The following is a 19,411-nucleotide window of genomic DNA, read 5'->3' on the forward strand; positions in this document are numbered from 1 at the left end:
AGAATTATAATTACAAAAACGTCCAATAATAGAAGTAAATAGCGAAATATTTAAAAAATAACAGACGTCAATGATACAATAATAATTACTGAAATTCCAATGAAACCCGAGCAAAAATATTATTTAAATTCTTCCTGAAATCGATCGACTTCTAACTATAATTACTTGGAAATATTTAATTTATCTCGAACGATACGAGTGTAAATTTTAGTATAATAAGTCGAAGCATTATATAAGCGATTTGATTGTCGGATGTAAAGGTAAATAGCAAGTTTCTATATCATTATTTTCGTTGACGTAACATTTTCAAAGAACCAGTTTGCCATCGCTTAAAAATGATTGCCTGTAACTTTAAACATGGCCTACTTTATTTGTACACGCGTGTGCACGTGTACGGAAAGGTCTGAGCTGCGTCAGGTGTTTTTCGTTACAGTACAGAACACGTACACCAGCAAGTTTTGATTGCCTCCCAAACTTTTGTACGGCACCAAGCCACCGGAAATTCGTCGGTGCGAGTAATGTAACTCGCGCGAGTTCCTGGCAATAAAATTATTCGACATCTGTGTTTCAGAAATTTTATGCCCCTTTTAGTCAGATCGAAACATCGTTTTTTCGTTTGCTTTCGTTAAATTTTTACGCCCCATCACTAATACTGCGTTATCAAATAAATAAAGTTAATAAATATTAAAAGTATGATAAACTGAAAAAGCAATTTGCAATTTGAAAAACTATTTTCAAACTTATACTAGTATTTAAGATTGAAAGTGCAATATTTTTCATTGAGATTTTTATAAATAATTTGTGACAGTTTTTATTCCGTACGCATCTAACCTATGGTCGTGGATATTGAATAGACGATTCCTTCGACGATTAATTAATTATCTGCTTATCGAGATACGGTCACTTATGAATATTTTGAGAATTTCTAGTTAGTGACAAGAATATTGTTTTTCTGCTCCATTTATATAACATGGGGGCACGAAACTTTAGAAGGTATCTTCTATCTTTCAATTTAATTTCATATCACTATGAATTACAAAAGAGCATTACGTGTGTATATAATATTTGCAATTACATGTAACACGTAAATCTTATCCTTTGCAAATTAGGATTTATTTACAACAGGAGTTGTCACCTATCATGGTCTAATAATTACGTATTCGTACGTTTGTACATGTGCAAACATATTAAATGAAACAATAATCCTGCCTTTCTTAAATGTCCCCATTATTTAAAAATGTACACGAACATAATGCAAAGAATTGTTTGAAATTTTAATAATTGTTAATCTTTGATTTTGCATCATATAAAAACGCTTAATATACCTTGAATATACAGGGTATTCGAACACTCTTGGGAAAAATTTTAATGGGGGATTCTAGAGGCCAAAATAAGACGAAAATTAAGAATACCAATTTGTTAATGGAGGCTTCGTTAGAAAGTTATTAACAATTAAATTCAAAAATTTCAAATCGTTCTGGAAAAATTATTTTCGGTTGCGGGGGTCAATTACAATCATTTTTGGTCATTAAACATACCCCCGAATTCCTACTCATTTCCTAGAAAAAAATTGGAGAAGGTGTGAAATTTTTCGACGGAAAAAAAAATTTGAAATTGTTTTGGAAAAATTATTTTCAGTTGCGGGGGTCAATAACAATCATTTTTGGTGAATAGACATACCCCCGAAATCCTACTCAGTTTCGAGAAAAAAATTCCTCACCGAAAATATAATTTATGGCCAGAAATGTCTGCCCGAATTTTCATTTGAATCTTTAAAACGTCATAACTTCTGAACGGATTGGACAATTTTAATGTTTAAAAAAGCATACTACGCGTATTTTAATGGAGAATATGCACAAATTGCAAAAATATTCGAAAAGTTGATCCTTCTCTCCGCAAAATGAGAAAAACCCCATAAAAATGGTCCAATTTTCAAACAGCCATAACTTCTACAATTGTGAATATATTTCAATGAAACTTTTTTCTGTAGTAGAGCTCATGGGTACCTACAAAAAAGTGTTAGACAACTTTCCTGTAGGACGTCAAATAAAATTATTAAAAATGAAAAACGAATTTTTAAGAAAAATCGACAAAGGGTGCCTAAATTGTTCGATGAAGAAAAAAAATTTCAAATCGATCCTAAAAAATTATTTCTAGGTTCTGGGGTCAAATACAATAATTTTTGGTGAATAGACCTACCCTTGAAATCCTAACCAGTTTCGAGAAAAAAATTCATTACGGGCAGAACTTTAAATGTTAATAACTTTTTAACGAAGCCTCAATCAACAAATTAATATTCTTGATTTTCATCTTATTTTGGCCTCTGGAATCTCCCATTAAAATTTTTCCCAGGGGTGGCCAAACACCCTGTATCACAAACACTAAATATAAAATTTAGAAAATAAAATCTGCTGCAGGAGCTGAATATATTGAAAATTATTAATTTAATATATTGTTTCATAGAATTCGCTAATTCATCTGGTTAAAATGAAGGCTTGGCCAATATTCTCCCACCCCAAGAATCTTGTCTAAGTCGAACTATACGTCGTATGTGTACAGACTGTAAAATTTCTCTACATTCTTACGTTTTATGGAAGATTGAGTGAAAGTTGTATTTAGAATCAATTGAAAAATTCATCGAAATTATATGATTTCGAATATGAACTCTTTTCGAAAGAAGAGAAAATGTCCATTAAATGTGAATAATCGTCGCATTTTAAATTTAAATTTCATACACACTTTACTAGAAAATATTCTTCTATTTGATTGTACGAATCTTAACACGATTGATACGTTTCAAGATATGCGATATCTTAGATTATTTCTACCGTTTAAATCGTTTTAGGTCTTGATAACAACTTGGCACGTGATTTCAATTGTTAACTTGAAAGATTGTCATTGATATCAATGATTGGGAACAATTAGAGGGATAAAAGATATTTGGGCAATCATGGTTGCCTGATATTTGAAGCCTCGAAAGAATTACGTTAATTGTACACAAATCTATATTGACATTTTTAATGTCGTAAAGAGAAACGTCCACGAATGTAAAATTACTTTAGAAGAAACCTCGATCACGGTCGATGTAACAATAATTTCTTCTAATTTTATTATTAAATTTATTGATTGTGATAAGGGTATGCTTCACAAAATAATTGTGTACTTGTTCTGAGATTATCAGAATAGTTAGCATTCTTATTGTTAGAAGCAATAGCAGAATATCGTTTCTTTTCTGATTGTATCCGTAAATACGTCACATTTGTATTATTTATACGATTAATAACATAGTTGGAACATCATGTTCAGGTACTCTAATCCTGACTCGTAAGGATATTTCACGTTCGAAATTTTAAACATTGTGGAAATGATAATTTATGATAAAGTACACAAATTCCATCGTACTTGAACGTGGTATCAGGTATAAATAAAAAATAAATTTCGTTATTCGAGAGTCATTGAACACAACACAATGTACTATATTATTTACTGTTAATCAATTTTAAATCAAATCGATCGAAGACAGCATTTGTGTACTCCCCCGCGATTTTGTACACTCGAGTCAAACGATTCTATCCATACTGTTGATAACAGTAGAATAAAATTGATAACCTCTATTCTACCAGTTCTTACGTTTAGCTATGGTAGTGTGGCTAGAATAGTTTGAACCGAGCGTACGTCTAATATACATTTATTTTTGCACGAAGCATCCATACGTACTAACGAGATCGGCAATATTAAAATTCATGTACGTTTACGGATCACGTAGGTTACAGTCAATTCGATTCTCGATAACATTTACGAGCAATACACGTTTTATTTACTATAAATAGTTCTTCTGCGTCGCAGTTATTTGTAGAAGATGAATTCGGACTAGAAGTACGACTGTAGTTGGACCAAATTCAACCAACCGTTGCTTTGGCGGCCAATGCAACGCGACTGCGCAGAAGGGACACGTGACCTAACATAGAGGGCGCTGCCAAACAATATGGCGGAGGTGCCAGTTGGAGTTCGATCCGACTACAGTTCGAGATTTACATCGATTGTCGAAAAGTGGCTCGTTGATTAATTTGATAGGATTCTCGTTCGCATGGAACAGTCACAGGGAACATTTCAGAATTTATGATTCAATATGTAAATGGAATATAATTATTATGCACGTTGGAAAGCTCTAATTTCGTTAAATAATAAGAATACGTAAAACTTGCGTAAATAAAGACGGTCGAAAGACTTTAATTCAGAAAATAAGAACATAAACTATTCCCCACCTGTCGGTCCTATGATTAGATAAAAAAAACTACAAAGAAGGAAGTACGTTATCTTAGCTGATTGAATCTTATTATAGTATTATCTAAAAAGGGAAAGATTTGTAAGGAACGTTACTCTACATCCTCGGTGAATGACTTTTGCTTAAAAGTACACAATCACCTATCCTTGATTGTGCAAGTATAGTTTAATTTGGCAAGTACTTCGTCATTAAACTTATCACCGTATATAGAGAAATTCGGATTGAAAGTGATAATTTGTAGCTTCAGTGCGACGATTCGCACAGGTCTCGTAACGGAACGCGACGAAACGTAGATAATCCATTTAGCTTGATAAATAATTCTCTTATTTTTAACGCGTCGATACGCACAACAATGGCTTCGATAATACAATTACCAGATAGTAACATCGAAAGTGTCACCGAGATAAATTTTGAACGAACGTTCCTCGGAATCGCCCCGATCACATTCGCGGCGATATGGAGATTTGCAGTGTGAAGTTCAACTTTGCACGCCAAAACGGAAAAACGAAAGTATACTCGAAGCTGTACAATCTTAAGCTATATTATTTTACATTAATCCCGTTACCGATAAAATTTGTACACAGATACATGACAGCACGATTGGAAATACACTCTTTCTCGAGAACACACAACGATTTATGAACCAAAGATATGCAATCTCTTCAAATCATCAACGAATCCCGACGTAACGAAAAATGGCCGAATTTAGAGGTAACTAAAGGTCCACGAATAAGGTCTGGCATTGCGTCGTTACTCTACTGATTGTCAAATACAATTTCCAACCTCACGCTAGTTTTAATGTAAATTTCCATTTGAACTCGTCGTGTAGGTAATACTGCTCGTATTTAGTTAACTGAAAATCATCAGAAAATCCATCCAACTTCGACGACAGCGTCCATTCGTTTAACGTCCTCTCTCGACGAACTATATATTCTCGGTAACAGTAATAAGTACAGTATAACAAAATAAATAAGAATATCTCGTGGTATCGTTTGTACACGTTCTTCGGTTGCAGGTACTCAAAACAATCCTGCGTTACAACAGAAATCGTCAAAACCTCGAAATCGATCCTCGAAGGAAGTACAGTCCATCCCCACCCCCCCACCCCCCTAAATCCGTACCGTTTTGAATCCGATCGACATTCACGAGTCCAAGCATAGAAAACGTGGACGTTACTGTGACGACAAGCAGAAGTGGACGGGGTCGAAAACGCAATTCTTCGTCGTCTACGCAAATCGCGATAACATTTGACATCTACGTATTGAAAGAAACTCGAGGAACTGGATACACTTGCAGGTTAGGCTCTGGATTACAACATTAGCGTAACATTAATCCCCGTTCACGCGTTAATATCTGGAAAGCATAGACTTGATCGAGATCGTGTCACGTTCAAGTCTACGGTCGCCGATCTCTCGGCGACGATTTCTAATTCAACATTCAATATGGATCTCCTCGCGGTCGGGTGTCTTACTCTAAAAAATAGCTCGAGGACAATGGGTATTTACGTGTAATTCACGATGCTTATCTTCATTTCGTGGGCGTGTTGCTCATGGAGGGTGGCAGATTAATTAAGGTCGAATTACTTAACCTGGACGTCCTCGGCTCGATCTCCAGCGATATGCGATACAGGTCCTTCTCGTTCAGGAGCAACGAAGGATCCAGCAGATAGTTCGTCACCTTTGGTATCAGTTCGATCTTGTACGGCGTTTGCTGGAAATGCCGTATCTCACGGATCACGTGAGCAATCTGGAACATTTAAGAAACGATGTTGGTTAAACGTACACAACATCACAAACATCATAAACATCAGTCTCGTTGCCATTAAAGAGAAAACAGTAATGTACAGATTAAAGTTTTGGGGTAACATTTCTAGCCAGAAATTATATTTTCGGTAAGGAATTTTTTTTCTCGAAAACGCGTAGGAATTTGGGGGTATGTGTATTCACCAAAAATGATTGTAATTGACCTCTGCAACTAAAAATAATTTTTTCAGAATGATTTGAAATTTTTTAATTTCGTCGAAAAATTTCTCCTTTTTCCTTGTCGATTTTTCTTAAAAATTCGTTTTTAATTTTTAATGAATTTGTTTAATGTTTCACAGAAATATTGTTTAGTACTTTTTTGTAGGTACCCATGAGCTCTACTTCCCCCCAAAATTTCGTTGAGATATATTCACTATTGTAGGAACTACAGTCGTTTGAAAATTGGACGATTTTTAGGGGATTTTTATCATTTTACGGGTTTAAGGAGCAACTTTTCGAATATTTTTATAATTGCTACATATTCTACACTAAAATACGCGGCGTTTGGCTTTTTGAACATTAAAATCGCCCAATCCGTTCAAAAGTTATGATGTTTTAAACATACGCATGAAATTTCAGGGGAATCAATCAATGGTATGGTCAGACATTAAATTTTCGGTTAGGAATTTTTTTCTCGAAAACGTGTAGGAATTTTGGGGTATGTGTATTCACCAAAAATGATTGTAATTGACCCCTGCAACTAAAAATAATTTTTTCAGAGTCATTTGAAATTTTTTAATTTCGTCGAAAAATTTCTCTGTTGATTTTTCTTAAAAATTCGTTTTTAATTTTTAATAAATTTGTTTAGCGCTGTACGAAAATGTTGTTTAATACTTTTTTGTAGGTATCCATGAGCTCTACTTCAGAGATAAATTTCAATGAAATGCATTTACTATTGTAGGAGATCGTCAGATTGGAGCACGAAAGTCCATAGGCGTAAGGTCTACTCGTATACCTGTGCTTTCACATCGATCGAACGTGTCACGTACCATTCGCATTTTTGAAAAATTCAAAAGGCCGTCCTTGGTCTTGGTTGGTGTACCCTCCTCTATGAAAGACAAATCGGTCAGGTACAGTCCTAAATAAGGAATACAGGGTGGATCGCAACGATGCAACGCTTCTCTTAAGTTTCTGAACCGACCGTCTGAGGAAACGATGTTTTGGAGTCGTTCGATAGTCTGCTTCGTCTGTAAAGATACAAAATAAATACATTCTGTACTTTGTGTTTGAAGCTTTCGATTATACGAATAAATGCTATCGGTAGACTACAGACTTGTATGCATTTATTATGCGCTTAATATGCAAAAATATATCAAATACGAATTATTATTAGGGTTGAGACAACCCTCTACGAAGCTCCCATTTAATTAATTCTATTAATAAAAGTATGCATTTGCATAAAGATCCACAGTCTAGTTATCGGTGAAAGTTGAAACGTTTCTTTTAAACGGAACATTTTTCAATTTGCAACAGTATAGGTCGCAATTTTGACAAATTCAATAATAAATCAAGTTCGTAGACAAAGAATCGTTTAACTTCAGACTTAACACCATTTTCAATCGATAGTTTCTACTGCTCACCGTTTTCGAAACCTTTTCCCAAGTCTTTTTCAGTCTGAAGACGCTACTGTTCGTGAAGGCTGCGCAAATCTGCAACACGCCATTGTAATTGTGCAGAACTCTGCTGATGTCCGCGACGGTTGCCCATTTCTCGATCGCTGCGACCCTCGCCAACAAGTTCGAACGCTGAACGATTTCGGAGACAACCAACTGAGACACTTCGTTGAATCTTTTCGTCATTAGGATTATATGGGGAGCACGACTCGCCTTATCGGATTTCATCCATGCTTGACCAAGAAGTTCTCTGTGCAAGAATTTCAACGATTCGAGTATCTTTCGTACATTTTTTTTTTTATTTTAAATTAAATTTAATTTAATTACATTCTGAACGATCGATTCGATCATTGAACATTTAATCGTTTTATTTACTTACTCGCTAGAAATAGATACGAAGATCTTGTGATCCAAATACGTCATCTGTTCCGCGATTTCCAGCGCAGACAGTGTCTCGATGCTCTCTTTGCTTTGAACCTGGGACCACAGACGTTTCATCGAATATATTAAACATTTCGAAATTTACATTACATACAGGGTGTAGCTGAATAAGGGGGTTAACTATTCCCTTGAACCAAATTTGACATACGATGGATCCATCGATAGAGCATCAGAATAAAACATTCTGTGCCAAGTTTCAACCCTCTACCTTGTTCGGAAGGGTAGTTATAAGGAAAATTCGGATTATCCTATTTTTTGTATTCAATCGAGTACGAAAATTATGTAAAAAATCCGGTTCAAGGGCACATTTCACCCCCTTACTCAGCTATACCCTTCGTGTCATAATATTCGATCGAACTATATCTTTAATCGTGCATAGTCATGGACTGTTGAAAGAGAAGATGTTGACACACCATTCACAAGCTAATACCTTCCTCAGGTTCTTGGTTATTATTGGGTAAGAATCTACACAGTGGAGGGGATTGGGCGGAGCATACAAGTTCCTCTCCCCCCTTGCGTTCTTTAGCTTGCCAACATCTCACCTCGCAACAGTAGAAGTGCAGTCTTTCTCGTCTCAATTATGTAACTACATTAACTATTATTTATATAACCAAAAACAAAATTAAATATCTTCGTTGGTTTCTAAGAAAACGACTTGTAAACAAAGAGTGGAGCTATAATTTAATGTTGCATTTAAAAAAATTTAACTTCTGACTCCTCCTGGCTCACTTAATTAAGAAGAGAAAGCTCGTAACCTGGGCAGTATAATATTTAAGTAACTGTTTTTGCGATATATACCGTTGGGGGGGCCAACAGCTTCATCAGATCCACTTTGTTGATCTCTGGTTCTTCCTTGGTGATCAGCCTAAGCAGCTGGCCAGCAGCTTTGTGCTCGGCTGGCAGCAACTTGGGGCAATAGACAATGTCCTCCAGAAACTCGATCGTCAGGTTCTTCAATCTCTGATCGGACTCAAAATCGTGGCCGTGTTTCGAGATCCAATGTCTGAGGACGTTTAGTACTCGCATCGTGGCTGCAGTGGACATGCCAGACTCTTTTCGTCTATTTCTATCGCGACAGGAATCGATGCGACTATTCCCGTTGATCTCTTTGTCCGGAGGATTGCTGGACGCGGACGTCGCGATCGCGAACGCAGTCGCAGCTTTCGACGTGCTGCTCCTAAATATTTAAAAACGAACATTAATTTCGTTAGCTTCTGTTTTTCACATAAATATTTATCGCGGGTGGGATCATTTTGCATTATCATTTGCACCTTTGTCGTCGCGACTCTTTTTAAGAACAACGTGTGACACATTGAAAATGCACCAGCCAACAAATAATTCACGGAATAAACCCTTAATTTTTTCGAAACGTTCCCTTTGCATTTTCTAAGGTACCTTTGAACATTTAACGACTTTGTTCTACCATATTGACATCGCACACGTAAGGTTCAAGGAAATTATGGAATATTAATAATCTGAAATTTTTACGACGTTCGATAACATTCTTCCGTGTTAACGGAATTTCGAAAAACAATAATTTTCTCATTATTGCTAAAAAGTTATTAGTTTGTTCTATTTCTATTTGATTTTACAAATAGAATTTCGAGGAGACCCTATTAGTTTTTTGAAGTTTCAATACTACTACAATTTTCTTATTATTGTTAAAAAGTTATTACTTTTTCTGTTTCTGTTATTTCTTTTTTCTATTTGATTTCACAACAGTCGGTATGCCCGAGAATAGTGAATAATTATGTTAAAAAAATTGCACAATATTCTCTTTAATATAATCTACAAACTGCTCTATACATAGTGAAAGAATTTATTCTAGTTTTATCTACAAATCATTCGAAATATGCTGAAACTTTCAACATTTTCGAGTCAAAAGTGAGTTAGGATAATCGTACATTAATGTGTAAAGAATAAATTGATAACTTTTTCATTCGTAGCTTCAACCATTATGACAGTTTTAATAATATAATAATATAATTAATTTTCCATTAATGCAAAGAAAATATTTTTATTAACTCCCATTTCCTACTCTAATTTTCAGAAATAATTAAATTACAATTGAATTGTATCATCGATAGTATCGATTAATAATTGTGACTAAATCTCTCTATATTTCTTATTATATGCAAATTATTTTTTTCAGCACATTTACGTAATCTTGTAATATTTAATACGATGTAAGATCCACTTTTTCAAACTTTAGGAAAACAATTGTAATGGACAATCAGCCTATTACGAATGATTCTTCTAATCTAATGTGCAACTAATGTACATCCCAACTAATGTACATCTGAGCGTCTAATAAACTAACAAATATCAACAATCCAAATTATGCATTCGATAGCTTGTCATACAAACTGTAAGTATAAGTGGTGAATATTCTAAACGCGGACATCAAGTGACAGAAGGCGTCTAGTAGGTTAAAACTATTTCTATTTCGTTTAGCTCGTTCGTGATCTTGATGCAGTGCAGTTTGCAGCGAAGTCAAATTATGTGATAAATATCGTGTATTTAAAAATTTTCCGACACGACACAGGAAATTAATCGACCATCAAGAAATTTTATTATTAGGCTTCGAAAAAACGTTTTAGTAAGATTTTGAAGAAATACAAAATTCAATGAAAATGTAATTGAAAAGACTCAAAAATTGGGGTCGAAACAATTATGGAAATTTTTGTAACAGTAATAAATAAATACTAGTTTTTGCTAATAAAAATTTGTATTCGAGTAGTAATAATATCTGTCATGGAACTATTAATTACTTCATATGATATTACGTATAATATGATACTATATTGTGAAATAAGACTAGTATTTATATAATATAAGTATTATATAAAGTTTTATTTATTATGTAAAACTTTCTCTAATTTAGGAAACAATTACTTCTATGAAACTTTTATTATAGCAATTCTGAAATATCTATTTCAATAAGAATAATTTTCAAATAGTTTTAAATGGTAAATTGTGTTTTTATAATAATTTAAAAAAAAAGGAAATCTATTCTTGTCATAGAAATAATATTTATTCACAATGAGTTACTTCTTAGGCATTAAAATAGTGGAGATTTTGTTAATGTATTAATCTTTCGTGTTAATATATACTTGGTACTTTTAGTCGATTAAAAAATGTATGATTACGTTTATATATGTACATACATTCTCCACTACTCGTTAATTTAGTAAATACATTAAGGAGAAGTAACAAAAATTAATCGAAACAAAATTAGTTAATATTATATGATTTAAAAAGAACATAAGGAACGAAAAAGATTATAATTTTGAGAAAAATTCCAAATGGAGGTATGGGCTGAAAATAGTATCGGGTCATTGGGTTAGTGTTTTGTGAACACACGCAGCATCCTCAGTCGTAAATTACAGCCATACTTTGGGGGGGGGGGGGGGGAAGAATGCCTAAATTTCAATATTAAATATCTAAAAAATTGTTAACCATATGTTCACAAAACTGCATGTCAGTGACTTTAGTGTTTCAAGCACTATCATTGTGCAGAGGCTCGTTAAAAGGAGTTCCCCACGTCAGCAGTACATTTCTGGCTCCTTCAAGTGACAAAAATCAATTATATACGTACCAAAAAGAAACAGTGTAGAATTCAATGAATATTAATTGCAATTCTGGCGGTGCGCGTTCAGTGGGCGTAAACAGTTAATAAAGAAAATAGCGTACAAGTGAATTTGTGATACACAGCTCGTCATGCGGCACGCAGAAGTGGAAACACCATTTTTTTTTTCCAGAAGCAGAAAGGATGACACTTACCAGATGGGTTCAGGTCCAACGCTATGAATGACACAAAACGTCATATCAAATATAATTGCATTAAAACAACGAAAATAGTATCTTGAGTAACGAAATTAATTCGATGAATTTATTTGTGATGCATCGTACTTGACAAATACACCCGAAGCACTTGGTTTGCAAATAAAAAAAAAAAGTTATTAAATGGAGTATTACACAGGATTGCAAAGAATTATACGAATCCCTGGAAAAATTCATTTCGTTAACCACACAAATATAAATTCCAATAGAATTTCAATGAAAAATTTCAATAAAAAAATACTTTGAAGTTTGTTACGACCCCGACTATTTGTTAATTAAATGGTTTCTATATACATCCGAATATTTTACATAGAAATGGAGCGTAAGAATGAGAAAGACAGACTGATGTAGAAATAAAATTCTCAATTCTTATGCATACAGTATTTTGTACAATAAAGATACCAATAATTTCTGTTTACGAACAAAAAGGAAGATCATAGGCGGAAGAAAACACGTAAGTCACCGAGACAAAGCACTCATGCGTAAGAAAGTGAAAAATACCTTTATTGCAATAAACATCCAATAGCGATACCGAGAAACGAAATAGAGATAATTTCTTCTTTTTTTTTTTTCTCATCGAAAGATACAAACGCCTATACAAATCGATAATCTTAAAGAATATTCGAGGTAAAGCGTTCGATAAAGAATGCCAATCGTTATGTTATCGTAACATTGCTCCATCGGTTCAGCTTATCGTGTACATCCCATTGTCCTCGAAATATTGTATCTCACTGTTTTCAGTTTTAGCGAATACAAACACGTGACTATAAAATTTTCCTTTCTCTTTTACCAGACATCGTACGTAATCGCCAGACAAAATAAAAACCTCGAATCGATCGACATGCGCACTTCTCGTGACGAGTACAACAACATACTGATGTAAACACTTAAACACGTCAGGAATGCTCGAACGAACCTTCGTTGACTTTGTCGAAAACTGGTTATCACTACTCCGACTTTGCTGATAACTTGGTCGTGCTGGAAGTTCCCTTGCTTCGATGACATTTCGGTTTCGTGGATCGATCGTCTGCTGGCCCAATAATTCTGCAAAAGGAGAACGGTACGTTTAAGAACGAAACGCGAGAAAACGTTGCTGCCATTTTCTGCACGCAGGGTGTCGTCTCGAACGTCTCAAGCATATTTATTTTTTTAGAATGGGGAAGAACACGAAAGGGAAACTTCTGTAATATTTTTTTTGTGATTTAAACATCATCGTTGCTTTCTTAAATGAAACTCTACAGTTCTATCGTCTGTTTCGTTATTCTTGATTCTCGTTTCGGCGTCCAGAATCACTCTTCTCCCAGGGTCAGCGTACAAAATAATATGTTACAAAAATTTATATGTAAAAGTGCTTCGATTTACATACTCCAGTTATGGTAGAAAACGAACTTCTCCTTGCGGTAGCCGCGGGGGCGGAAACGATCGATGCTCTGTGCTCGGCATAATGCGGAATTTGTTGTTTTTGTTGGTTTTTGAACGGAGATTGGGGTTGCGCGGTCGACGCAGCGACGTCGCTGCTCTCGGCCACGGCTTTCTTCTCCTTCTCTTTCCATTGCTTGCTGAATTCTGCCTCCCTTTCCGTCGTTTCAGGAACCTTCTTCAGCGGCGTTGATGGCATTTTCGGCGGGCTGTCTTCCTTCGATAATTTTGGCGTCTCAGGATCCGACTCGTCGTAGGTAAACTGAACGTCTGAAAATATTGTACGACAATTTTCTCAAATTATACCATTCATTTTAATTGATATCATGTAAACTTTGTTAATATATTATTGTGAATAACTTTGTCGATTCCACTGTAAAAAATACATGTTTATGAAAGATGGTCGAAATGAGAATTCTTTATATATTAATTAGCTAGTACAATAAGAGTAATATTCTTAGTACAATAATAATAATAATATTCTTTGAAGTAAGTAGAAAATATAAGTTATATTAATACTATTCCTTGAAGTAAGTTAAAAATATAAGTTATACATCAATTTTCTATTGTTGTCTTCTATTGTTTTCTATTGTATCTATATAAATTTGTATGATATTATATCGTTTCTATATGGGAGAATAAAAATCGTAAAACTATTATTGGTATTAATAATATGAGTTCACCGTCTTTCGAGGTTTCCGATGCCACAGGCGTGACAGTCTCCTCGGAAACTCCGCGGGAATACGTGCCACCATCTTGAGGGCTTCGATCAGATCCTGAACCTGATCCAGATCCTGTCGATCCTACTAGCGTGAGAGAGCTTAAGTTGCTCGGAGAGGAAGGAGCACTTATTACTGTATTATCTGAAATCGTGAATAGCGTTTATACGGTTTACACTAGGTACAGTGATACCAGGTTACTTTTGCCTTGGAGCTGTAACTACAGTTGCGGTCAGAATTAACACTAAACCTACAGTAACTGGTGAAATGATAGTTTATAAAATTTCGATTAGAATTTCTAACACACAATATTATTTTAGCGCCATTTAACTTCACGACTTTTCTTACAGTATATGTACAATGAATTTTACAATATTCACTTCTATTCTTATTGTTTGTTTTCTGAGAAAAATATTTAGTCAACTGACCGGTTGAATGATTTATACTTTTTGTAAAAAACTGGACAAAATTTGATAGCAAATTCTGGTTAACTTCCGATGTAAATAGGAAATATACATATAGCAAAGATAAAAAGAGAGTATCTACGGTTGCCAGTGGCTAAGAACAGTCTGACAACGCGTATTAAAAATAGTAAAAGGTTAGACGCTTGCAGTTCCGAAACTATTAATGTTTTATTAATTATTAAGGCATTGTTAGAAGCGGCAAAGCCTCCCCTTTAAAATGGCTTTTGGTTTTTGTCGATCCGACTTTTCGTTTTCGAGATATCGTAATTTATGTGAAAGGTAATTTTTTAAATTCCGCTGCCTCGCGCTTCCCGTCTCAGAAAAGGCTATGAACGCGTATTAAAAATAGTAAAAGTTTAGGCGCTTGCAGTTCCGAAACTATTAATGTTTTATTAATTATTAAGGCATTGTTAGAAGCGGTAAAGCCTCCCCTTTAAAATGGTTTTTTGTTTTTGTCGATCCGACTTTCCGTTTCGGAGATATCGTAATTTATGTGAAAGGTAATTTTTTAAATTCCGCTGTCTCGCGCTTCCCGTCTCAGAAAAGGCTATGAACGCGTATTAAAAATAGTAAAAGTTTAGACGCTTGCAGTTCCGAAACTATTAATGTTTTATTAATTATTAAGGTATTGTTAGAAGCGGCAAAGCCTCCCCTTTAAAATGGTTTTTTGTTTTTGTTGATCCGACTTTCCGTTTCGGAGATATCGTAATTTATGTAAATGGTAATTTTTCTTAATTCGACTATCTCTGTCTTCGTCTAGCGGAGTCGGACCTCCTTGTCGCACGTGCGTGGGGCTGACCTACCTCGCGTACGTGACTCGCGTGACCTAGTTCCGGCGTAGTATTTCCAAGAATTTACTACGCGCTACTATCTACGCGCGCGGGGGATGAATGAACTCGCGCGAGCGCTTCAAAAACGTAAACAAACCCTATCTCCGAAACTAGCCACCGCATCGACTTGAAACTAAAATCGCTATATCTCCGGAACTAATAAAGCTATCGACTCTTACAAACGCTCATTTTAAAGGGCATTTCATCCTCTATCCAATTACCATATCACCTACTATAATTTTTGCTATCTTCTATGTTTATTTTGAAATTTACTTTGACGTTACATACTCAAAGAAGTTTTAGCAATTCCTACTGATCGTACGACCAGTGTACGATAAAACTGGACCATAAATTGTTCATTTAATTGAAGATGAATTTAAATACAGGATGTTTACGTAATTACTAGCCAGCACTTTTTCATAAACAATTATTTTCACTAGAACTGACTACTTGGAATAAACTTCGTTTTCAAGGGCGTTTTATCTTCTATCCGATGAAAATTAAAAAACTTTATAACATACAAGAGAAGGATATCTTACGAATAAACATCAAAACACAACTTTCTATACATATAATGAAAAAATTAGAAGTACGTTACCTCGTAAAAGAGAAAAAGAAAGACTGGTCGTTTTGACCACTTTTAGAAATACTGTACCCCTACCTGTCCACTTAATTTTGTCCGCAACTGTACTTATTGAATTTTTCTCTCTTCTGGTACACCTGGTCAGGCTATTTTCTTACCCGTAAGCGTTTCAGAGCTCGACGAAACAGTAATGACTTTTGGTATAGTCAGATGAAACCCGTCATCCTCTTCCTTGGTGTTCGAATCCACTTGAATACTGATCTTCCGTGGCGTAGCTGGAGACCCAACAGACGCGATCGACGACTGTACAGTCGGGCTGCGTTTTATAATTGGCGGAGCTTCCGCTATCACGCGTGGTTGCTTTTCCTCGTCCGCTGAAACAAATCAACGATCGTCTAAAATAATATATACATTCTATATGCAGAGAGTGTTCTTTAATAATATAATATTTAATAGATTAAAATCGAACATTCTGTATAATAAGAGCCAATAGTAAATGTCATCTAAAATAACTGGTTATTTATTAATTTTGGGAGAGATTGTTCTCAGGTAAAATATACATTTAATAGAACCCTTATATTTTCAGGGATATCAGGGTCACCATGAATTCAATGTATATTTGTTTTATTAGTCAGTTACTTTTTCTTAAATCGATAATGAAAAATTATTTTCGATTGCAATTGCTGTTGACTCGTTTGTAAAATTCATAGAACGATATTCCAATATTTCGTGGACTTTAGCATTATAAATAATGAAGAGAAACGCACTCTTTTTAGATCCAATTCGCCAATAACCCTTTGGGTTGAGTGTATATCCACCTGCAGTGAAATCACAGGAACTTTTTACATCGCGGCAGTCGCTTATTTCGGATCCGTAACCTATATGTGTACCAGAATATTAATGATTAATAATTTTATTAATATCACCACAATGTAACATTTGGGGTACATCAATATTTTACAACGAACACTATTTCAAAGTAGGTACTGTGAATTTTACAGCCGTCTCAAGACTGACAAAATAAAATATACAATAACAATTTCTATTTGATCCCTTTTGGGAACCATTCCCCTCCCCTTCCTATTTACAACTTTTTCATAATACTTTTTAAAAATAATACAAATACTTTTAGAATGTCTAGAACAATAACTTTGGCAATGCTCCAAAATTTGTCAAGAAATTATTATTTCCAAGTGAAATGACTCTATTTAAATATAAATATCATTACAAATCGAACAGAAACAATTTGAACGTGAAACATGCTCTCGATGAAAGAAGTTTGGTGCATAAATACTCTGTAAGACTTTTTAAATATATTATACCGGAAACGGAACTGGCACCGCTTATTCTTCGCGGCGAACTGCTGTATCTCGCGTTATGCGACTGTGTTTCCGCCGCGTTGCTACCCAGTACGTCCAAAGACCTGAAAATGAAATTATACTTTCGACACGTACGTTGAAACGTTCGAAATAATTTTGAGTAATTATGCTTGCTCGAGTGAACCGGTGGACGTCTCAGCATCCGGTGGCTCAGCCTCGTAATATACGTTCTTCAGTGCTTCGAGGACCGTCACGCCGTCGGTGAACACTCGATACGTCAGTAGAAACGTGTTGAGGAAGTCGATGCTGAGGAATCGTAGATCGGTCAAACGTTGAAGCAAACGTTCAGGCGTGGCTGATCGAATGTGTGGGACCTTGCAAGAGTTCAAGGTACCGCTGAATTTAATGTCGACGTCGTCCTTGAACAGCTTCGGATCGTTCTTCATGGACTGTGGCATTGTGACGGAACTGGTGTCCGACAACGAGCCACAGTGCAAGTAATCGTTGGCGTATACGTTATCCATACATTGGCTGATGTCACTGATCCAGGCAGCCTTTTCCTACATCGATCACAGTTTTCGTGAGATTTACGTTCATTGCTAACACGTGACAGACACGATGCACCCACAGTAGGGTGGTCCTTATTTTTCAACTACTTTTCGAACCCCTCCCACCCAGATTGTGACAGTGGAAAAAAAGATCTGTGCAAAATTTCAGCGAGATTAGACAACAAAAACATGTGTTTATACTGAAAAATAGTCAAGGTTGTTTGAAGGTCACGTTATGTTTTAACTTTGTGGTTAAAGTGTCCTAGAGTAGGAGATATTTATTTTCAAATCGAGTAAAGTAAAAGAGGCCTACAGACAAACCTGAACGAATGATCTAATAATTTCAAAAGAAGGAAACAACCCCTTTTCTTTCTTTGAGCATTTGGAAATTCCACGTGATGTTATTATTATAAAAATGGTTGATTAAATATTGCCCAATCACATTGATTCAGAATTAGTAGATTTTATATTAATGTAATAATAATTGAGGGTTATAATTCCATAAAGTAGTCGATACTTTCCGATGGAATATAAGGAACAAGTAAATAAAGTTTCGTCTGGATTGGACAGAAATAGTAGAAGTTTTAGAAAAATCACAAACGCACAGATTAAACATTTTACGTTGATGATGATTTATTTTGACCATACCTGTATAGTAGGAGCTACAAGGTGCACCGTTGCTTGAGGTTCGCCTGGTTTCAGGTCGATTAGTATCTTAAAATCACGGTTCTGTAGTTGAGTACTCGTACTTCCGCTACCACTTCCGCTGCTCTCGCTGATTCCGCTGGACATCGAACATACTGACAGTTCTAAAATCAGTTCGCGGTCGCGGCAATACTACGTTAATTATATATAAATTATTGTACACCTTTTCACAACAGACCAGCCAATGCGTAGAAAGCCAGCGCAGTTTCCTAAATAAAATAAGCTTGGAAAATAGGAGGTGGATGCAATTAAATTAAACACTTCGTCAGAACGAAGGTTGCGATTATTTAGAACAATTAATAAAGCAATTAAAACAACGTTTACATTTCTTAGGTTTTAAACCTGACTGTAAAAAAAAAGATACAAAATTTTTAAATAATTTTTCATAATTTATTTGTGAAAGTGTTATCGGTGAATTGGTGAGGATTTGTCGAGAAAAATAAGTCCAAACACGTCCACTCTCAGACGTTTTTTTTTTTTTTTTTAATTTAACATTTTTGGATGCTCTGTTCAAAAAATAATTAAAATACAGTATTACTAAATGTAGTCTGAACAAGGTCGTGTTTGGACTTATTTTTCTCGAGACAATCTCACCAATCTATTGTCACCACTTTCACGAAGATATAAATAAAAAATTGTATTCATTTTTCAAAATACGATCAAGAAGGAAGAAAGAAACGATGCGAGTAAAATAAAATTTGTTGTCTTCGAAGCTGCTAGAATTTCCTAGGAATCTGTGCTCAATTATTATTACAAACTATTTATTTCGACGTATTAAGGCCAAAAGTCATGCATGTTAGCTGCAATAGCGTCAAAGAACTATTTAAAGCTGCAACTACG

The 19,411-nt window shown here is 35.0% G+C and overlaps 1 protein-coding gene across 4 annotated transcripts in view; it reads right to left on the reverse strand.

Annotated features, from left to right (window-relative positions):
- Positions 1-5,410: 5,410 nt before the first annotated feature.
- The window catches only part of LOC143343592 (ras-specific guanine nucleotide-releasing factor 1), a 74,085-nt gene continuing 60,084 nt past the window's right edge, over positions 5,411-19,411 (reverse strand). The window contains exons 13-27 of one of the 4 annotated variants that reach the window (XM_076768633.1): positions 18,735-18,780; positions 18,515-18,650; positions 17,493-17,878; positions 17,322-17,422; positions 16,767-16,877; positions 16,158-16,373; positions 14,087-14,266; positions 13,351-13,673; positions 12,901-13,028; positions 11,925-11,945; positions 8,940-9,318; positions 8,080-8,177; positions 7,668-7,950; positions 7,077-7,274; positions 5,411-6,031 (exon numbers count right to left, since the gene is read on the reverse strand). In XM_076768633.1, coding sequence (XP_076624748.1) covers positions 5,813-6,031; positions 7,077-7,274; positions 7,668-7,950; positions 8,080-8,177; positions 8,940-9,318; positions 11,925-11,945; positions 12,901-13,028; positions 13,351-13,673; positions 14,087-14,266; positions 16,158-16,373; positions 16,767-16,877; positions 17,322-17,422; positions 17,493-17,878; positions 18,515-18,650; positions 18,735-18,780 — 2,825 coding nt within the window. In that variant the 3' untranslated portion in view covers positions 5,411-5,812. Of the gene's footprint in view, positions 6,032-7,076; positions 7,275-7,667; positions 7,951-8,079; positions 8,178-8,939; positions 9,319-11,924; positions 11,946-12,900; positions 13,029-13,350; positions 13,674-14,086; positions 14,267-16,157; positions 16,374-16,766; positions 16,878-17,321; positions 17,423-17,492; positions 17,879-18,514; positions 18,676-18,734; positions 18,781-19,411 lie in introns of all 4 variants that reach the window. The other 3 variants (XM_076768636.1, XM_076768634.1, XM_076768635.1) reach the window with 3 other exon arrangements.

Source organism: Colletes latitarsis, chromosome 7 (genome assembly GCF_051014445.1).
Source record: "Colletes latitarsis isolate SP2378_abdomen chromosome 7, iyColLati1, whole genome shotgun sequence".
In the NCBI taxonomy this organism is placed as follows: Eukaryota; Metazoa; Arthropoda; class Insecta; order Hymenoptera; family Colletidae; genus Colletes; species Colletes latitarsis.